At 40.4% G+C, this 20,192-nt stretch overlaps 1 protein-coding gene and 1 non-coding gene across 7 annotated transcripts in view; both read right to left on the minus strand.

Annotated features, from left to right (window-relative positions):
* Positions 1-12,579, minus strand: part of TASOR2 (transcription activation suppressor family member 2) — a 65,872-nt gene extending 53,293 nt beyond the window's left edge. For 3 of the 6 annotated variants that reach the window (XM_010811318.4, XM_010811317.4, XM_010811313.4), the window contains exons 1-3: positions 12,088-12,579; positions 9,983-10,108; positions 6,793-6,966 (exon numbers count right to left, since the gene is read on the minus strand). In XM_010811318.4, the coding sequence (XP_010809620.2) occupies positions 6,793-6,815 (23 nt within the window). In that variant the 5' untranslated portion in view covers positions 6,816-6,966; positions 9,983-10,108; positions 12,088-12,579. Of the gene's footprint in view, positions 1-4,637; positions 4,886-6,792; positions 6,967-9,982; positions 10,109-12,087 lie in introns of all 6 variants that reach the window. The other 3 variants (XM_059892950.1, XM_010811314.4, XM_010811316.4) reach the window with 3 other exon arrangements.
* Positions 2,127-2,254, minus strand: LOC112449459 (small nucleolar RNA SNORA31). Its single transcript, XR_003038022.1, has one exon. It is a non-coding gene; the product is annotated as a small nucleolar RNA SNORA31 (small nucleolar RNA).
* Positions 12,580-20,192: the final 7,613 nt, after the last annotated feature.

The raw sequence follows: 20,192 nt of genomic DNA on the forward strand, positions 1-20,192 counted from the left end.
ATTTTTATCTTTATTCTTTTACTATAATCTTAGTGGGATTTCCAGAGGAGTGAACAATTGGACATGTCATGTAACTGAAGTGTCTACTTAATATGTCTCAATAAAAATTTGCAATATACCATCTATCATAGTAGCTACTACTACCATTATTTTTATTTCCACTTTTATAATTATGAAGACCTCATTTTATTTAAGTATTTACCACAGACCTAATTACATATCAAATCTTCAACAAATATTAATTTAAAAGAATTTTTAGTGCCTATGAACTCAATAACCATTTACTCAAATATATGAAAAGAACAAAGTAGATCATCAATGCTATTATTTTAAAGAACTCTATTTTTCCCCTCAGAGTACTTATCATAGTTTATAATTACATAATCATAATTATTTCACCAATGTCTACTACCCTAATAAATCAAGCCCTATGAGGACAGGAATCATGTCTGTTTTATTTACTTCTGATTATCCAGCATCAGCCCAATGCCTGGCACATAGTGGGTGTTTAGTAAATATGCATTTGATAACTGAAAGGAAAAATTATACTTATGCAATTTAATCTGTTCTAAAATCCAGAAAAAGGAGCACAGCTTCCCAATTTGTTTTTATAAAGCAAACACTAAAATCTGACAAAGAAAATACATAAGAAAGGAAACTACAGATCTAGCTCTTATGAATTGTTGTTGTTCAGTCACTAAGTTGTGTCCAACTTTGTGTGACCCCATGTCTTCCCTGACCTTCACTGTCTCCCAGGATTTGCTCAAACTCATGTCTACTGAGTCAGTGATACCATCTAACCATCTCAACTTCTGCTGCCCTCTTCTCCTTTTGCCTTCAATCTTTTCCAGGATCGTGGACTTCCCTGGTAGCTCAGATGTTAAAGCGTATGCCTACAATGCAGAAGACCCGGGTTCAATCCCTGGGTCGGGAAGATCCTCTGGAGAAGAAAATGGCAACCCACTCCAGTACTCTTGCCTGGAAAATCCCATGGACGGAGGAGCGTGGTAGGCTACAGTCCATGGGGTCGCAAAGAGCTGGACACAACTGAGTGATGTCACTTTCACTTTCATCACTTCCCCAGCATCAGGGTCTTTTTCAATGAGTGGCGCTTTGCATCAGGTGGCCAAAGTATTGGAGCTTCAGCTTCAGCATCAGTCCTTCCAATGATGATTTAGGGTTAATTTCCTTTAGGATTGACTCCTTGCAGTCCAAGGGACTCTTAAGAGTCTTCTCCAGTACCACAGTTCAAAAGTATCAATTCTTCAGCACTAAGTTTTCTTTACAGTCCAACTCTCACATCCATACATGACTACTGGAAAAATCATAGCTTTGACTAGATGAACCTTTGTCAGCAAAGTAATGTATGTCTCCGCTTTTTAACCTGCTGTCTAGGTTTGTCACAGCTTTCCTTCCAAGGAGCAGGTATCTTTTAATTTCATGGGTACAGTCACTGTCCACAGTGATTCTGAAGCCCAAGAAAATAAAATCTGTCACTGTTTCAAACTTTTTCCCTATCCATTTGCCATGAAGTGATGGGACTGGATACCATGATCTTAGTTTTTTCAATGTTGAGTTTTAAGCCAGCTTCTTCACTCTCCTCTTTCACCCTCATCCAGAGGCTCTTTAGTTCCTCTTCACTTTCTGCCATAAGGGTGGTGTCATCTGCATATCTGAGGCTGTTGATATTTCTCCTGGCAATCTTGATTCCAGCTTGGGATTCATCCAGCCTGGCATTTTGCATGATGTACCCTGCATATCATGAGCACTAGGTCTTTCCTCATGACTCAGACGATAAAGAATCTGCCTGCAATGCAGGAGAGCTGTGTTTAATCCCTGGGATGGGAAGATCCCTTGGAGTAGGAAATGGCAACCCACTCCAGTATTCCTGCATCCAGAATTCCACGGACAGAAGAACCTGGTGGGCTATAGTCCATGGGGTTAAAAAGAGTTGGACACGACTGAGCAACTAACACTTTCACCCTGCATATAGATTAAATAAGCAGGGTGACAATATACAGCCTTGACATCCTCTTTTCCCAATTTTGAACCAGTCTGTTGTTCCATGTAAGGTTCTAACTGTTTCTTTCTGATCCACATCCAGGTTTCTTTTTTTTTTTTTTTTTCCCTGTGTTCCCCCATTCAATCTGGGCTGCCACAATCAGACAGGCAGAAAGCGCGAGGATGTTTTTCTTGCATCTGTAGTGTAAACCTTAGCAGACAGTAACTGCTTCAGGTCTGTCAAATAGATGCGTCACATCCAGGTTTCTAAGGAGACAGGTAAGGTGGTTTGGTATTCCCATCTCTTTAATAATTTTCCAGTTTGTTGTGATCCACATAGTCAAAGGCTTTTCCATAGTCAATGAAGTAGAAAAGCAGATGTTTTTTGGAATTCCCTTGCTTTTCTATGATCCAATGGATGCTGGCAATTTGGTCTGATTCCTCTGTCTTTCTAAACCCAGCTCATACATCTGGAAGTTCTCAGTTCATGGACTGCTGAAGCCTAGCTTCAGGATTTTGAGCATAACCTTATTAGCATGTGAAATGAGTGCAATCATCCAGTAGTTTGAACATAATCTTTGGCACTGCCCTTCTTTGGGAGTGGAAGGAAAACTGACCTTTTCTGGTCCTGTGGCCACTGGTGAGTTTTTCAAATTTGCTGACACTGCTGAGTACAGCACTTTAACAGCATCATCTTTAAGGATTTGAAATAGCTCAGGTGGTATTCCATCACCTCCACTAGCTTTGTTCATAGTGATGCTTCCTAAGGCCCACTTGACTTCACACTCTAGGATGTCTGACTCTAGGTGAGTGGCCACACCATCATGTTTATTTGGGTCATTCAGACATTTTTTGTACAGTTCTCCTGTGTATTCTTGCTACTTCTCTTAATCGCTTCTGCCTCTGTTAGGTCCTTACCAACTCTGTACTTTATCATGCCCATCCTTGCATGAAATGTTGCCTTGGTGGTGGTGGTTTAGTTGCTAAGTCGTGTCCTACTCTTGTGATCCCATAGACCATAGCCTGCCAGGCTCCTCTGTCCATGAGATTTTCCAGGCAAGAATACTGGAGTGGGTTGCCATTTCCTTCTCCAATGTTCCCTTGGTATCTCTAATTTTTTTTGAAGAGATCTCTGTCTTTCCCATTCTATTCTTTTCCTCTACTTCCTTGCATTCCTCTTATGAATACTAAAATCCTAAAATATAGTACTGGCAAAGAGAATCCATGAGGAACTAGAATAACAACAGAGGTTATTTAGGGTACATTCTTGAAGTGTATGACAAACCACACTAATAAGTTAAAATTATCACAAGGGGCTGCTGGAGCATGGAATGAAGGTGGAGAGCCATAAGTCAGTGTGTCTAAAGGAAGTTACTGCATCAGTTCAGTTCAGTCACTCAGTCGTGTCCGACTCTTTGTGACCCCATGAATTGCAGCACGCAAGGCCTCCCTGTCCATCACCAACTCCTGGAGTTCACTCAAACTCACGTCCAATGCCATCCAGCCATCTCATCCTCTGTCGTCCCCTTCTCCTCCTGCCCCCAATCCCTCCCAGTATCAGGGTCTTTTCCAATGAGTGGGGAATGTAAGGCGCACACAGGTAGATACTGTCTTGCTCACAAAGTCCCCCAGTACCCAGGAGAGCTCCTGGACCATGGTACCCAATACTCTACCAAGTCAACTTTGAGTGCATCAAATACAGCTAATTTTTGTTTCTTTCTTTTTTTTTACAGCTTTATGTATTACCTGAAATTTTATGTAAGCATAAATATAATCTGGGGAAATAAAGCTATTTTCATTTTGGAAGAAAAAGAACTCCCATTGCCCTAAGTAGTAGCAAATTAGTTTTAAAAAATGAAGACAAAGCAAACAAATGGAAATAGCATTTCCCAGAAGCCCAAACAGTAAGACACCCATAAGACAAAGCTCCTGTATATAAAACAGAAAATACTATAGAATGAGAAACATATGATTTTCATAACAATCTTAAAATATATAAAAAAGTCTGCCATGCACAAAAGTTTAAATGTTTTCTAACGTCAAGATAATCATGCAGATAAAGAATAAAAACCAAGGTATTCTTGCTATTATTTGGTATCACTGCTTTAAAGGATGCAGTTCAAAGGACGCCCTAAAATACTACATGTCTACACACACACACACACACACACACACACACGAGATGTGAGGAGTGCTGCCATCTTCTACAGCAGCTTGGCAAGGGTCTCCCCTTTACCATGCCGGCAGAATTCCACCAGTTACAATAAAGATGCTCCATAAACCTGACTTCCCAGATGGCTCAGTGGTAAAGAATCCACGTGCCTGCCAACGCAGGACACGTGGGTTCGATCCCTGAGTCGGGAAGAGCCCCTGGAGGAGGGAGATAGCAATCCACTCCAGTATTCTTGCCTGGAGAATCCCATGGACACACGAGCCTGGCAGGCTACAGTCCACGGGGGTGGCAAAGAGTTGAACAGACTGAGCCCCTGAGCCCTAGCACCTCGGCGGCACCACCAAAGCTTCACTCCCTGAAGCCCCCCGAGAGTGGGACACCTAGAGTGACCCTTCTGCCAGTCCGCTAGGCACCGCAGGCAGGCAGTTCACCAGCCAGGTGGGCGTCGACCCCTCCTCCTCACCTCATGATGCGTGGGGGAGGGGGCTTCCCTCCGCCCCGCCGGCTCCGCCTGCCCGCTCCCGCCAGCGAAAGCCAGTGTGGTGGGCGGCGCGCACCGCTCCGCGCCTTTAAAAGTCAACCCCGCGGGGCGGAACCGCCAGCCCACACCCGCACAGGCCTCCGCGGAGCGGGTGGGAGTTGCGGTCGGGGCCGAGTGCGGACAAGTAAGCAGGGCTCCCTCGGTCCTCTGTCTGACGTCTCCCAGGACTCCTAGGTGGACAGTTTTAGTGTCATTTTACAATGATCGCTCCAAGCTTTAACTTCCTCGAAGGTGTCTCGCTCACAGGTTATTGAGTAACTATTCAGGACTGCAGATCGCAGACCTAACCCGAAATCCACATCTTTTCACTACAGTGACCCCAAGTTATTTTAACCCATCGCTGCTATAAAGCTTTCCCGTTACTGCCTACGTAAACTCCCTGATTATGGTTTCACTGGGCTTTGTTGCGTAGTCGATAAAAATAAACGGTCTACTGGATATGGTTTATGGATACTCCATATATGCCCAGGAGATGCTGATTCCAGCACCCAGGGTCGGGATTGGGGGTGCTTGTCCCTCCCACTAAGCCCGAACAACATGGACTAAAAGTAAAATTGGTGTATGTGTGTGTCAAGTGTCTGGCCTGGTCTAAGGACATCTTTTACTTCTGGCTCATGTTTTAACCAAGTAATCTAACACAACCATATGCATTTCCCGGACCATATCTGCATTTGCTAGAGGAAAAACTAACCAAGAGCTCCTAGAGAATCATTGCTGCTATGGTACTGTACAAATAGCATACAGGGAAACCTTAGCTCACAAAGCAAGTTACTTAAATTCATAAGGAATTATGTAGATTAATTACTATGTAAAATAGCAAAATAACTTTGGGCATTTAGTATATGCAATGAGAGTGCAAGTGCCTTCTTTGTAAAAAAAAAAAAACTTAAATTACTCCCATTGCAAAAAATGAGTTATGGCCTGGCAATATGATATTTTCATTTAACTGACTTACTTTTAGACTTAATATTCAATTTTTGAAGATTAGTTTAACATTTTCAAAATTGAATCCTACAATAAAAAAAGCTTTCTGTGTATCACACATATACTTATAATCTTATATTTTTCAAATTTTCTCTTCCTTGCTATGCTATGTAAAGTCAACAGATTCTTTGGAGAACACTTTTCCATAGTCAAGATTATGCACTTTTTATTGGAATCACTTCAAAATTTATATGGTGCCATTTTCAGACATCTGTATAAAGGAAACTGATCTTTGTTCTGGTTCATCAAATTAGGCTAAATTTGTGCTTCAGTATTAAGCTATCATCTGCAATGAAATGACTGCATTAAACTCATTACTGTATTTACTACAAGGATACTGTTAAGTAGTTTTGTCCTGACAAGAAAATCCGAAGAATAAATTTCTTTTGGAGTCAATGACATTTTAAGACCCGCTTTGGATTATTTTGATTATTACTTCTAACAAAAGGGAAAGTGATACTTAATTTTGCCATAACAATGTTTTGATTTTTCCTTCCTTAATTGCCACGGCCCCTAGATAAATCACATAAAAATGCCCTGGGCAAAGAACAGGACTATTCACTATTGATGGCTCACAGAGAAGTAGGGGATAACCAGAGAGTTGAGCAGGTGCTTTAACTGGTCTAAACAGGTCTCAGGAGTTGGGGTCGTGAATATTTTTCTCTTAACTAGGGAACAGGTATATCCAAAGGGTTCTAAATAGGGTCTATCTCACCACACCAGGGAAGGCAGAGTCTTCAACATTGAATATTACCAAGGGATTTAGTTACTCAATTAAGTGTTAAAAATCTCATTAAAGAATCTCATTAAGAGAAAACAAAGTATGCACCAGACACTTCTTATAAAATTTGTAAACAAAAAAAGACAAACCAAATTTTAGAAACAAAAGGCCAACTGAGTTAATCAATAAAACCCAAAAGCTGACTCTTTTGGAACAGACAACTTTTAGCAAATACAATCAATGAAAAGAAAAAAAAAAACAACAACAAAAGGAGGCTAGCCACAAACATAGGGGAAATGTCTAAAATTATAAATTATCACATGCTTATTTACACCACTAAATTTGAAAATCATGAAAATATAATTTACTAACATTGGTCTAAATGGAAGAAACATCCGAATAAACCAATTATGATGAAAAAACGGAAAGAGTAGTTCCAGTCCTACTCCTCTCCAAAGACCAGTTTCCGAGTTTCATTGTCAAGTTCACTTTTCACTATTCAGATTAACAAAAATCCACGAGTGGCAATGCAGTCTGTTGGGGAAACTGTGGAAAACAAAGGGAAAAAGAAGTAAAAGGCCAGGAGAAAATTACTATGAAAGTTATAAGACGTTTATTTATACATTAGATAAATATATCAATAGAATATAAAAATGGAAACCCACAATCTAGAAATTATAAAGCCAATAAACATATTTCAAAACACCTCCAATACAAACTTAAGAAAGGCAAATAAGTCCAAACAAGATAAAAATACAATGAAACAGCAGAACGCTAAAAAACAAAGAGATAAATGTCAAAGTAGTCCGAGAAAAGCAACTAAGAGACTGACAGCTGACTTTTCAATAGCAATAAATGAAACCAAAAAACAGAGAAATGAGATCTTTAAAGCGCTAAAAGAAAACTGCCAACCTAAACAGCTTTATTCAGCAAAGACATCTTAAATGATGGTAAAACAAAGACATTTTCAGGTAAACACAAACTGAAAAAGTTTATCATCAACAGACTTTTAGTAAGTTATTCTAAAGCAAATAGTTTAAGCAGAAGGAAAAGGCCCTAGATGGATGGTCTAAAAGATAAAATAATCAATGAATAATAGAGAAAGTAGCAAAAATGCACTGCCTGCAAAACACAACAATAATTCTAAATGGGTCCTCTTCTGTCTGGTGAGAATATTTTTTATTTTATTTATTTATTTTTTGGCTATATTGCATGGCATATGGGATCTTAGTTCCCTAAGCAGGGATTCAACCCATGCATCCTATATTGGGAGCATGAAGTCTTAACCAATGGACTTCCAGGGAAGTCCCTGGTAATATTTTTTAAAAAATAAAACTACATGATAAAAACATGTAAGTCATGAGGGGTTGAATTAAGTTAAACTTCTAAGATTCTTGTATTATCTAACAGGAAGGTAAAGATATTGGTCACTTGTAGATTTTGAAAAGCCAGGGATGCATATTTCTAGGATAACAATAAAAAAAGTATAAAACTTCCAAATTAGTATATCGGAAAAATTAAGTGGTAAAAGATATTAAATAATTATTTTAAAAAATAACAAAAACAGAGAAAAAAGAAATATAAAACAGTCAGGACAACTAGAACAAAGGGCAACTAAGCAAATATAAATAAACTGTGTATCTCAGCTAAAAATGTTTTAAAATTGCATTAAAATTCCAACAGATGCTCTTTAAAAGAAACATGTCTGAAATACCTGTGTTTACAAATCTACAGTTACCTCAAAATAGTTTAATAAATGAAAAAATGGAAAATAAACAAAAATATATGATAGAGATAATCACAAAGCCATAAAAGGATTCCAGAAAAGGCTAATATAACTGAAAAACTACAGGCAAGATGAATTATCAGAGAGGGAGGCGGGGAATTGGGAATAGATATATGCAATGTCAGAAGTAATCAGAGAAATGCAGTTTAAAACTATAGTAATAAATCATTTCCCTCCACGAGACCAGCAAAATTTTAAAATGCTGCACAATGCCAGATGTAGAGAGCCTGGAGAGCAAAGGGAGGTTTCATTCATGGTGGAGTATAAATGAGAGTCATCATTTAGGAAAAGTCCATCTAATGAAATTGAACTTGCACATATCCTCCCAACGGATCTAGCAATTCCACTACTAATATGCCTAAATCACACTACTGTATATATGCACCTGAAAAAATGACGAAGAATGTTTATGGTACCACTAATTATTGTAGCCCAGAGGTGGAACTAAGCAGTATGTTCATAAAAAATAAAATGGATAAACATATATTATATTATTATGATAGAGTATTATACTTTAACAAAAGTGAATGAATCACAGGAGTGATTCCCAAACTGTGATGTGATGGATAATGTAGGAGTGATGATAATGTAGGTGCTTTTTTTGATATTCTATATTGAAATGTGTCATCATTTGGGAAACCTACATAATTCAGTGAACTAATATCTTTTACACGACCAATCAATGGGTAAAACATCCCTTTAAAATGCAAGCTAGACTAACAGGTTTTACTGTCACAGAGTTTGAGAAGTTATTTGATTTCAAATTCTACACTGTGGCTAACCTTTCAGAAACTGTTAGGATTTGATGAGTATTAAATAATAATATGAGATGGTTGGATGGCATCACTGACTCGATGGACATGAGTTTGGGTAAACTCCGGAAGTTGGTGATGGACAGGGAGGCCTTGTATGTTGCAGTTCATGGGGTTGCAAAGAATCGGACACGACTGAGCGACTGAACTGAACTGAACTGAAAGAATAATGTAACTATTTAAAAGATTATCAACATATTCCTCCTTCTTCTCAATATACAGTTCAGTGAGGCCGGATTTTCTGCATCTACTTCAACCAAAACAATATATTGCAAGAGATTGAATGTAGAAGCAAACATGAGATTCTGGTCATGAAAGATATTTGGGAAAACTGTAAAACAATGCCACTCTTGCCACTAACTTATTTTGGAAAAATTATTTTTCATTAAAAATGTTGTCTAAGATTTACTATTATTATTATTACTATTTTTTAGAGCTATCAATATACCATATGCTTATTGGCATAAGCAAATGTACCAATGTCTATATTTAAAATTGGTTAGTTTTAATATCTAATATGATTTAATCCACATAAGCAAAAGATCTCTGAGGTATTCAATACTTTCAATACTTGTAAAGGAGTTCTAAAGTTTCTGAACTGAACTATAGGTATATACATTTCAGGGATGAATCTCAGAAACATAATGCTTAACAAAAGAATATGCAATATGATTCTACTTAAAGTTCAAAAACATGTGAAAGTAAACAATATGTTGGGAAAAAATACATACACAGTTGCTAAAACTGTAAAGAAATGCAAGGGAATAATTAACACCAAATTCAGGATGACCATGGTCATGGGGGCAGAGAATCCTGTTTCTGGGGAAAGGCACACATCAAAAGCTTCCAAGTACTTGTGATGTTCTATCAAGCAGAATATACAGATACACTTTTCTTTTTAACAGTACATAAAAATGCATATTTAATTACAAAAAAATTTAATAGAAGAAATGAGGAGACATACCTATTATCCTAGAAGGAAAAACTCAAAAGAATGTCTCTTCTCAAATTTATCTACAAATTCAATGCAATCACAAACAATATCACAACCAGATTTTCTAGAACTTGAAAAGATGGTTCTAAATTTCATCTGGAAGAAAAATGCAAAAGAAGAGCCCAAAGCTTTTCTTCAAAAGGAAGTACCAAAATATATCTTAAAGCTACAGTAATTAAAACACTGCAGTAACAGATAAACGGGTCAAATAAGAAAGTCAGAACTTAAAACAGCAAAGGATGTTTGTTGCCCCAAAATATTTAATATTCTTATTACCTAAGGAAGATAAACACTTAAATGAGATGTTATTTTCAAGCATTAGAAAGTTAGTAAAATATTACCATCTGGCTAGTGGGGAGATAAAACACATCTTTTGAGAGAGTGAATATAAAAGGGTACAATCATTTGAGGGCAATTTAATAGCATTATTATCTATCATCCTCAGAAGGAATCAATTCTATGATTCATAAAAATACTTTGATGAGCACATGAAGCAGTGCTTATAACTGCAGCATTTAAGTTATAGGGAAAGCTTGAAAATAAATGTGCATCAATAGAGGAATGAAAGACTTACTGGATAAATAGATACCGTATCTATCGAATGATAAATAGATATACCACATTGCATTTGTTTAACAAACCCTACGTCTCAGGCAAACTTTTAGACACTTTGTAGATTTTAAATCGTTTAAGCAACTACTTCTGGGTTACAAGAGATGCCCCTGATATAGTTCTTAAAACACAAAATTTCAAATACTATTCTTTATCTTCCTCAAAACAGTTGTGAACAAACACAGCTTTCTCCAAACTGGGTTAGTTATTTACTGATGTACTGAACATATATATAGAGCTATCTGGTTCTATTATAGAAAGCATCTTTTTCAACAAAAAAGTATTCTTATACTGTTAAGGAATAGTAGCTTTGTTATGAACCTCCTGAGTAGGCTTACTACCAATCTCAAAGCCCATAATATTAAATATCCTATTTACACCCCTATCCCTTTCTAAAGTGAAGGGGAACACCACGGGCCTTTGGATCACCAACGTTACTGCAACTAACACCATATGCTAGAGCAACCCTTAAATCTAGAATATATTCTGAAAAACCTTAAACGTTCTCCCTTTGAAGGACAAAAAGGGTAAGAGAGGTGCGTTTAAATTTTTAGATTTCAAATAGACAAGTGGTGATTAAGTGAAATGAGGCTTTTCGAAGGATCTTCCCCACAACCCACTCCAGGATTCTTGCCTGGAGAATCCATGGACAGGGGAGCCTGGCGGGCTACAGTCCACGGGGTCGCACAAAGTCGGACACGACTGAAGCGACTTGGCACGGCATGCCACGTCCCCCACAAATACTGCTTGGTGCCACCTTCAAACTGCTGGGTTGCATGGACCAACCTACGGTGACGCGATACTTCAGTTTTCAGCCAAAGGGGCCTCCCTGGAGAAAGACCTCTTCCTTCTTTTACGTCTACCTTAAAAAGAAGAGGTCACACAGGGCCACCAACGGTCCACAGAAAGGAAGCAGGGGAGCGGACTTCACCAGGGTTCCTGAGGAAAGTGCTTCCCAGCCAGTCCCGGCCAGAAGATCAACGCCTCCACTCAGGGCTCTCACGGCGTCCGTGAGGATGCCGCGGTCCTCTGACAGGCAACTCCGAGGAGGCGCCGAAGCCGCCAGAGACAACGCCTCCTAGAGGGGCGGGAGGAAGTCTGAAGCGCCACACTCCAGGAGGACGCCGAGCGCCTGGAGACAGGTGGAGACCCGAGTGTCGGCGGCCGGGAGTCCGCGCAGAGGCAGCCCAACAAAAGCGACTCTGAAACCACCGCCCGGCGCCCCGCTCACCCGGAGGAACGCCAACAAGGCAAGAAGGCGTGTGTCAACCCAGCAGCCGCGAGAAGCATGCAAAGTGGACAGCAGTTTAATTTTCCAAAAGAACAAAACAGAACGCGACAACGGCGAGCTCTCTTACTGCATATACCTCCACGACCCGAGCGGCCACGCCACGCAACTCAGCCCCGAAGGACCCGCACCTGCCGCGTCCCCCTGGGCGGGCGTCCACGACGGGCGGCCTCACCTGTTCTCTGCGCCGCCGCCGCCCTGGCAGATCTGACCTCAGAGTTCAGTTTCCTCCTCATGCTGAGATGCTGTCCGCGCCTCCACGCGCGCTGCCTCCTCTCCCGGCCACGAGTGGCAGATCTCGTCGGACCCTGAGACCGAGCGGGGCTCAGGCCGCCTCCCGGGCTGGGGAGCCGTCCGCCGCCCCTGGCTGGGACTCCCCTCCTCCCGGTTTCCACGCGGCCCGCGTCAGCAAAGGCTCGTCAGCTGCGCGCGGGACCCTCCACGTCGCAGCCCGTCCCGCTTCTCCGCCCCTGTCAGGAGCGCCGCCCGGGCGTCGCGGGTCGGCCGCGACGCGCCGGCGGGAGGGACGCGGACTGGGCGTTCCAGGTTTGGAGCCTGCAGGCTCCTCGGCGCTGGTCAGCCAAGAGTCGTCCCTGTCCCCAGAGGGTCAAAAGAAGGCACGGACTCCGAGGCGCCCCACTCCCTGAGGGAACATGTCGACTTTCCCAGTGACGGACGCTGGAACCCGGAAGTAAAACCCCACGCCCACAGGAAGAGGTGATGTGGGGGGACAGAAAGTGAAAACTGAACTGTGGCTGCCCCCTAGGGGGGGCAGGAGCCAATCGCTGAGGAGAAGCCGACGCGCAGGCGCAGATTGCGGCCGGCGTCCACGCGGCGCTCGCCACTCTCCTCTGAGCAGGCGCGAGGCCTCAGCACGGCCCGGGATTGGATGACGGATTCTGGCGGGTGCAGCGGCGTGGCGAGGCATCTTGCGAGGTGGGCGCGTCACCGGAAGCGGAAGGCGCGCAAGGGGAGCCGCGGAATTCTTGTGTCGATGGCCCTGCACGCGTTGTGGGGTGTTTGTTCGCCTCAAGGTTGGGAGTCTTTACCTCCTTTAATCTCCCGCTGCAGCTGCCGCACCGACTGTTGTTTTGTCTTACCCTGAATTGACGTTTACGAAATCACACCTTTGTTGCAGTTTAAAAAACGTTGCTCCGTGGAATAGTTCTTTATGTGCTAGTTCTCAGGGAAAGAACCTCTGAAAGTTTATAAATCAATGCAGAGTTAAGGGGCAACAAATAGCGTTCTTCTACCAGTGAGACATACTAAGTGCTGCACACACTTAACCGTGAACCAGGCACTGGACCTCGTGGTGGGAATGGAATGACTCACTCATTCAATAGCACCTTTTAAATTGTTCACTGTGGCCGGCTGCTAAATTAGGCGCTAAGATTACAGTTGTCATCTAGGTAAGTAAGCTAGGCAAGGACCTTGCACATTGTGGTGCTTATTCTAGAGGTGAATGACAAACAGTAACAAGTAAACCACTTCCATCCCAAGAACAGAATTTCGTTTACTAATACTGCTGTGAAAACAAGCCAGAAATACTGAGGGTAGGGTTGGAGGCTGGAGGCTGGGGCAGAAGAGGGAGAGCTTCAACATTTCACTGTATAAGGGACATTTGGGGTCAAACCTCAATAATGAAAACAGACCAAATCAATTTTTGGAAGATGTGGAGGAAGAACTTTCTAAGCAGAATACAAAGCAAGTACAAAAACCCTAAAAGTGAAATTATGTTCAAGAACTGAGGAAAGTTGGCTGTAGAAGCAATCAAATATAACTGATATTTTCAAAGTATACAAAATCAGTATGTACAATTCACTGGTTTATCACAAAGCAAATGTTCATGAAACCACCACTCTGGTCAAGAAATAGAACACTGCCAAAACCCCAGGAGCTCCCTCTTGTGATATCTCTGATCAATACCCACTCCCTTTACCTACCAGCAAACCTAACAAGCAATCTAATTTCCATGGTAATCTCTTCTTTCCCTTCTTAGTAGATTCACTGCGTAAATATGCAACCCCTAAACTTTATCATTTAGTTTTGCTTGTGGTTTGAATTTTATATAAATTGAATGGTTTAGTGCCTGGTTTCTTTGGAGTAATATGGTAGAACTTACGTTTTTGTGTACACAATTTTTCGTTTTCATTGCTATATATGTAGGTCTGGATGTAGTACATTTTCTTTGATATGTAGATACATGTTTTCATTGTTTCCATTTCTTGGCTATTACAAATAGTACTGCTTGAACTTTCTTATTCATGTCTCTTTGTACACATGGGCCTCGTTTATCCTAGGTATATAACATGCTGGAGATGCTGGACATGATAATTTGGATTTTTGCTTCAGCAGATACTTGCCCCTTCCCTCTTCTACTGTTGGTAAGGTTTACTTTTCTACCCATTTATATTGTTCTTGGTCATATGGATTCATTTGATTGATAGGATATCAGCAGACATGACATATGCAGGAGTCTTAAGTGTGCTTGCATAGTTTGATTTGGCTCCTGAGTGTAGGTGATGCACACGAGGAGATTGAAGTCTCTTGCTGCTGTTACCCCTTCATTCTGGGCACTCAGAACAAGCACTTATGGAGCAGATGTGAATTCAACCTGTAGGCCAAACCCATCTTAATTATCATAACCATAGACATCCCACATGCTTTTGAACTGTGGTGTTGGAGAAGACTCTTTAGAGTCCCTTGGACTGCAAGGAGATCAAACCAGTCCATCCGAAAGGAAATCAATCCTGAATATTCATTGGAAAGACTGATGCTAAAGCTGAAACTGCAAAACTTTGACCTCCTGACGCGAAGAACTGACTCATCGGAAGAGACCCTGATGCTGGGAAAGACTGAAGGCAGGAGGAGAAGGGGGTAACAGAGGATGAGATGGTTGGATGGCATCACTGACTGGATGGATGTGAGTTTGAACAAGCTCTGGGAGTTGGTGATAGACAGGGAGGTGCTGCAGTCCATGGAGTCACAAAGAGTTGGACACAACTGAGTGACTGAACTGAACTAGACAGCCCAAGCTTTCCAGGTAGCACAGTAGTAAAGAATCTGCCTGCCAGTGCAGGAGATGCAGGAGATATGGGTTCAATCCCTGGGTTGGTGAGGAAGGTACCCTGGAGGAGAAAATGGCAACCCACTCCAGTATTCTTGCCTGGGAAATCCCATGGACAGAGGATCCTTGTGGACTACAGTCCATGGGGTCACGAAGAGTTGGACACAGCTGAGCACACACACAAAAGACATCAAAGATTGGTGAGTATGAGAATTAATGCTGTTGTCCTAAGTCACTGAGTTTGGGGTAGTCTGTTATATAGTGTTACTGTGGCAATAAAGAAGGCTTATGGTCAACTTTAATCAAGTCAAACTTTTGGCAAATTGGTTTTACAAAGTTACATTTCCACAAGAAATGTATGAGAATTCTAGTTTCTCTACATCTTGGCCAATATTTTTAACTTTAGCTACTCTGAAGGGTATGATATTGTTTGAATTTGCATTGCCTCCCACTTTGTTCTTTTTCCAATATTTGAATATTTTGTCTATTTTAAGTTATTTGAATTTCTGTATAAATTTTATAATCAGCTTATTTCCTACCTCAAAATAAAACAAACAGCCCTCCAAAAAACCCCACAGCTGCTAAGATCTCGTCTGGGATTGTGTTTAGTATATAGATAAGTTTGGAGAGAATTAACATCTTAATATTGCATCTTTGAATCCATGAACATGATATCTCTTATTTATTTAGGTCTTTCAGTTTTCTCTAAGCAACATCTATATTTTTCAGCATACTTGTCTTGTGCACATTTTCTTATATTTATCTCTTTATAGTTTTATGGTATTTAAAAATTTTAATTCACAGTGGCTATGTGCTAGTATATAGAAATACAGTTGATTTTCCCATAGTAACTTTATATCCTGAAACTTGCTGAACTCACTTATTAGAGCTAATAGCTATTTGTGTGTGTATGTATGATAAAATAAATAAAATAAAAATACTTTTCTTTGTTCCCAATCTGTATTTTTTCCCTATTGCATTGTTTAAGTCCTCAAATGCAATAAAGATACAAGGTGAAAGCAAACATCATTGAGATGTTTGGGGGAGATGCTGGGGGGAGAAGCATTCAATATTTCACAAAGGTAAGTATAATGTTAATTTTGGTGTTTTATGTCCTTTTTTAGGTTGAGGATTTTCCCTTTTGTTCCTAGTTTTTGAGAACTTTTATCATAAATGAATGTTGAATGTTATCTGCATCTATTGAGAGGACTGTGTAGTAAAAATATCTACTAATATGATAAATTACATTAATTTATTTTCAAACATTAAGCTAACCTTGAACTCCTGGGAGGAACAAAGTTTACTTAGGATGCATTATTTTTTCTCTATTTCATTGGGCATGAATTGCTGTATTTTGTTAAGAATTTTGGTATGTATGTTCCTGAGAGATACTTGTCCACAGTTTACTTTTCTTGTAATATCTTAGTTTTGGTATCAGGGTTAACTCTAGCCTAGTTAAGTATTCCCTCATCTTTTAATTTCCAAAATACTCTGATTAAAATTGGTAGTAGCAGGAGAGGAGAGAAAAAATGGAGAAGAAAAATATTTCAAAAAATAATTAAAAAAAACACTCATCAAATTGGTTGAAAAATAATAATATCCACATCTAGGAAGCTCAGTGAACTCCATGTGATACAAATTCAGAGTCACAAATAGACACATCAGAGGGAAAAAATGCTCAAAGACAAAAGACAAAATCTTGAAAGCAGCAACAGCAAAATAACATCACTTACAAGAGAATCCTGGTAAGATTAACAGATGACTTCTCAGCAGAAGCAGTGGAATCTAAGAGACAGTGAGATGACATATTCAAAGTACTCAGAGGAGAGAAAAACTGCCAACCAAGGGTCCTATATCTAGCAAATCTATCTTTCAAAATTGAAAGTGAATACAAGACTGTCCCAAATAAACAAAAACTGAAAGAAATTTTGCTAGCAGATTTGCTTTACAAGAGAGTCTTCAGATTGAAACTAAGTGACCACAGATGGTAATCTGAATCCACATGAAAAAGCAAAGAACACTGGTAAAATTAATTACATAAAGATAAAAAAAACATATATAAATGCTTATTGCTTATTTTTCTCCTTTATTCTCATGAAAGAAAAGTGAAAAAGTGAAAGCGAAGTCGATCAGTCGTGTCTGACTCTCTGTGACCCCATGGACTGTAGCCTGTCAGGCTCCTCTGTCTATGGGATTTTCCAGGCAAGAGTGCTGGAGTGGATTGCCATTTCCTTCTCCAGGGGATCTTCCCGACCCAGGAATCGAACCCTGGTCTCCCACATTGCAGGCAGATGCTTTACCGTCTGAGCCACCTAGAGGCAGTTTTTAAAAAACATGGAATAATACTTAGATAATGTGATATTGGGCTTATTGGGGGTTTAACATGTAGACATGAAATATATGTATATTACATTTGCTAATGAAAGTACAAAGGAGGTAAGTGGGGGCAAAACTCCATTTGGCTAAGGAAATGACAGCAGATGGTAAAGTAGTAATTATAAGAATGTATTGTTGAATTTGTAACATAAGTAGAATATGTATGACAATAACACTGCAAAAAGAAAGAAAAGGATTAGAGCTTAATAGGTATAACATTTTTATATGTCACTGAATTGAGCTAGTAGAAATCAGAAGCTTATTCTGATAAAATATATATGGTAAACCCTAGAGCAACACTAAATAACAAAATTAAAGAAATGAAAATGCTACAATATAAAATATTCATTTAATGCAAATTAAAGCCATAAAGGAGGAACAGAGAACTAAATCAGACATGAAACATATAGAAAAAAAATAAAATGGCAGACATAAATCCAACTATATCAGGTCAGTTCAGCCGCTCAGTCGTGTCCCATTCTTTGCGACCCCATGGACTGCAGCACACCAGGCCTCCCTGTCCAACACCAACTCCTGGAGTTTACTCAGACTCATGTCCATTGAGTCAGTGATGATATCCAACCATCTCATCCTCTGTCATCGCCTTCTCCTCCTGCCTTCAGTGTTTCCCAGTATCAGGGTCTTTTCCAATGAGTCAGTTTTTCGCGTCATGGGGCCAAAGTATTAGTTGCAGCTTCAGCATCAGTCCTTCCAATGAATATTCAAGACTGGTTTCCTTTGAATGGATCTCTCTGCAGTCCAAGGGACTCTGAAGAGTCTCCTCCAACACCACAGTTCAAAAGCATCAAGTCTTTGGTGCTCAGCTTTCTTTATAGTCCAACTCTCACATCCATACATGACTACTGAAAAAACCATAGCTTTGACTAGATGGACCTTTGTTGGCAAAGTAATGTCTCTGCTTTTTAATATGCTGTCTAGGTTGGTCATAACTTTTCTTCCAAGGAGCAAGCGTCTTTTAATTTCATGGTTGCAGGCACCATCTGCATCTGATTTTGGAGCCTCCCAAAAGTAACGTCTGCCACTGTTTCCACTGTTTGCCCATCTATTTGCCATGAAGTGATGGGACCAGACAACCTAGACAGCATATTAAAAATCAGAGATGTTACTTTGTCAACAAAGGTCCGTCTAGTCAAGGCTATGGTTTTTCCAGTGGTCATGTATGGATGTGAGAGTTGGACTGTGAAGAAAGCTGAGCTCTGAAGAATTGATGCTTTTGAACTATGGTGTTGGAGAAGACTCTTGAGAGTCCCTTGGACTGCAAGGAGATCCAACCAGTCCATCCTAAAGGAGATCAGTCCTGGGTGTTCATTGGAAGGACTGATGTTGAAACTGAAACTCCAATATTTTGGCCACCTAATTCGAAGAGCTGACTCATTTGAAAAGACCCTGATGCTGGGAAAGATTGAAGGCAGGAGGAGAAGGGGATGACAGAGGATGAAATGGTTGGATGGCATCACCTACTGAACTGATGGGACCAGATGCCATAGTCTTAGTTTTCTGAATGTTGAGCTTTAAACCAACTTTTTCATTCTCCTCTTTCACTTTCATCAAGAGGCTCTTTAGTTCTTTGCTTTCTGCCATAAGGGTGGTGGTATCTGCATATCTGAGGTTATTGATATTTCTCCTGGCAATCTTGATTCCAGCTTGTGCTTCATCCAGCCCAGTGTTTCTCATGATGTACTCTGCATTTAAGTTAAATAAGCAGGGTGACAATATACAGCCTTGACGTACTCCTTTTCCTATTTGGAACCAGTCTGTTGTTCCATGTCCAGTTCTAACTGTTGCTTCCTGACTTGCATACAGATTTCTCAGGAGGCAGGTAAGGTGGTCTGGTATTCCCATCTCTTTCAGAATTTTCCAGTTTATTGTGATCCACACAGTCAAAGGCTTTGGAGTAGTCAATAAAGCAGGAGTAGATGTTTTTCTGGAACTCTCTTGCTTTTTTGATGATCCAACAGACGTTGGCAGTTTGATCCCTGGTTCCTCTGCCTTTCCTAAAACCAGCTTGAACATCTGGAAGTTCACGGTTCACGTACTGTTGAAGCCTGGCTTGGAGAATTTTGAGCATTACTTTGCTAGTGTGTGAGATGAGTGCAATTGTGCTGTAGTTTGAGCATTCTTTGGCATTGCCTTTCTTTGGGATTGGAATGAAAACTGACCTTTTCCAGTCCTGTGGCCACTGCTGAGTTTTCAAGACCATCGTCAAGAAAGAGAAGTGCAAAAAGGCAAAATGGTTGTCTGAGGAAGCCTTACAAAATCCAACTATGTAAATGTAGTTAAATGTGAATGGATTAAACAAACCAAAATGGAGATGAGCAGAAAAATCAATAGAATTGATTAAAAGATGATACAATGGGATTTCCCTTATGGTCCAGTGGCTAAGACTCCCAGCTCCCAGTGCAGGGGGCCCAGGTTCCATCCTTGGTCAGGGAACTAGATCCCACATGCCTCAACTGAAAAAAGAAAATCCCGCATACCACAACTGAGGATTGCAAATGCCTCAAGGAAGATAGAAGATCGCAAGTGTTGCAGCTATAACCTGGCACAGCCAAATATATTTTTAAAAGATGATAAAACTATAATCTGCAGGAGACACACTTTAGATTCAAACATATAAATATATTTAAAAGTATAGAAATATATTCACCCATAAGAAAACTGAAATGGCTATACTATTGCTTTGGCCAAAAAGGTCATTTGGCTTTTTCCTTAACATCTTATGGAAATAGGCTTGAAATATCACTCCCAGACCTGGGACAAGGAATTTCCCTGATTTTGGAATTTGGATAGATGGGCATCAAACCTTTGTGGATACA

The sequence above is a fragment of the Bos taurus genome, chromosome 13 (genome assembly GCF_002263795.3).
Source record: "Bos taurus isolate L1 Dominette 01449 registration number 42190680 breed Hereford chromosome 13, ARS-UCD2.0, whole genome shotgun sequence".
Taxonomy (NCBI): Eukaryota; Metazoa; Chordata; class Mammalia; order Artiodactyla; family Bovidae; genus Bos; species Bos taurus.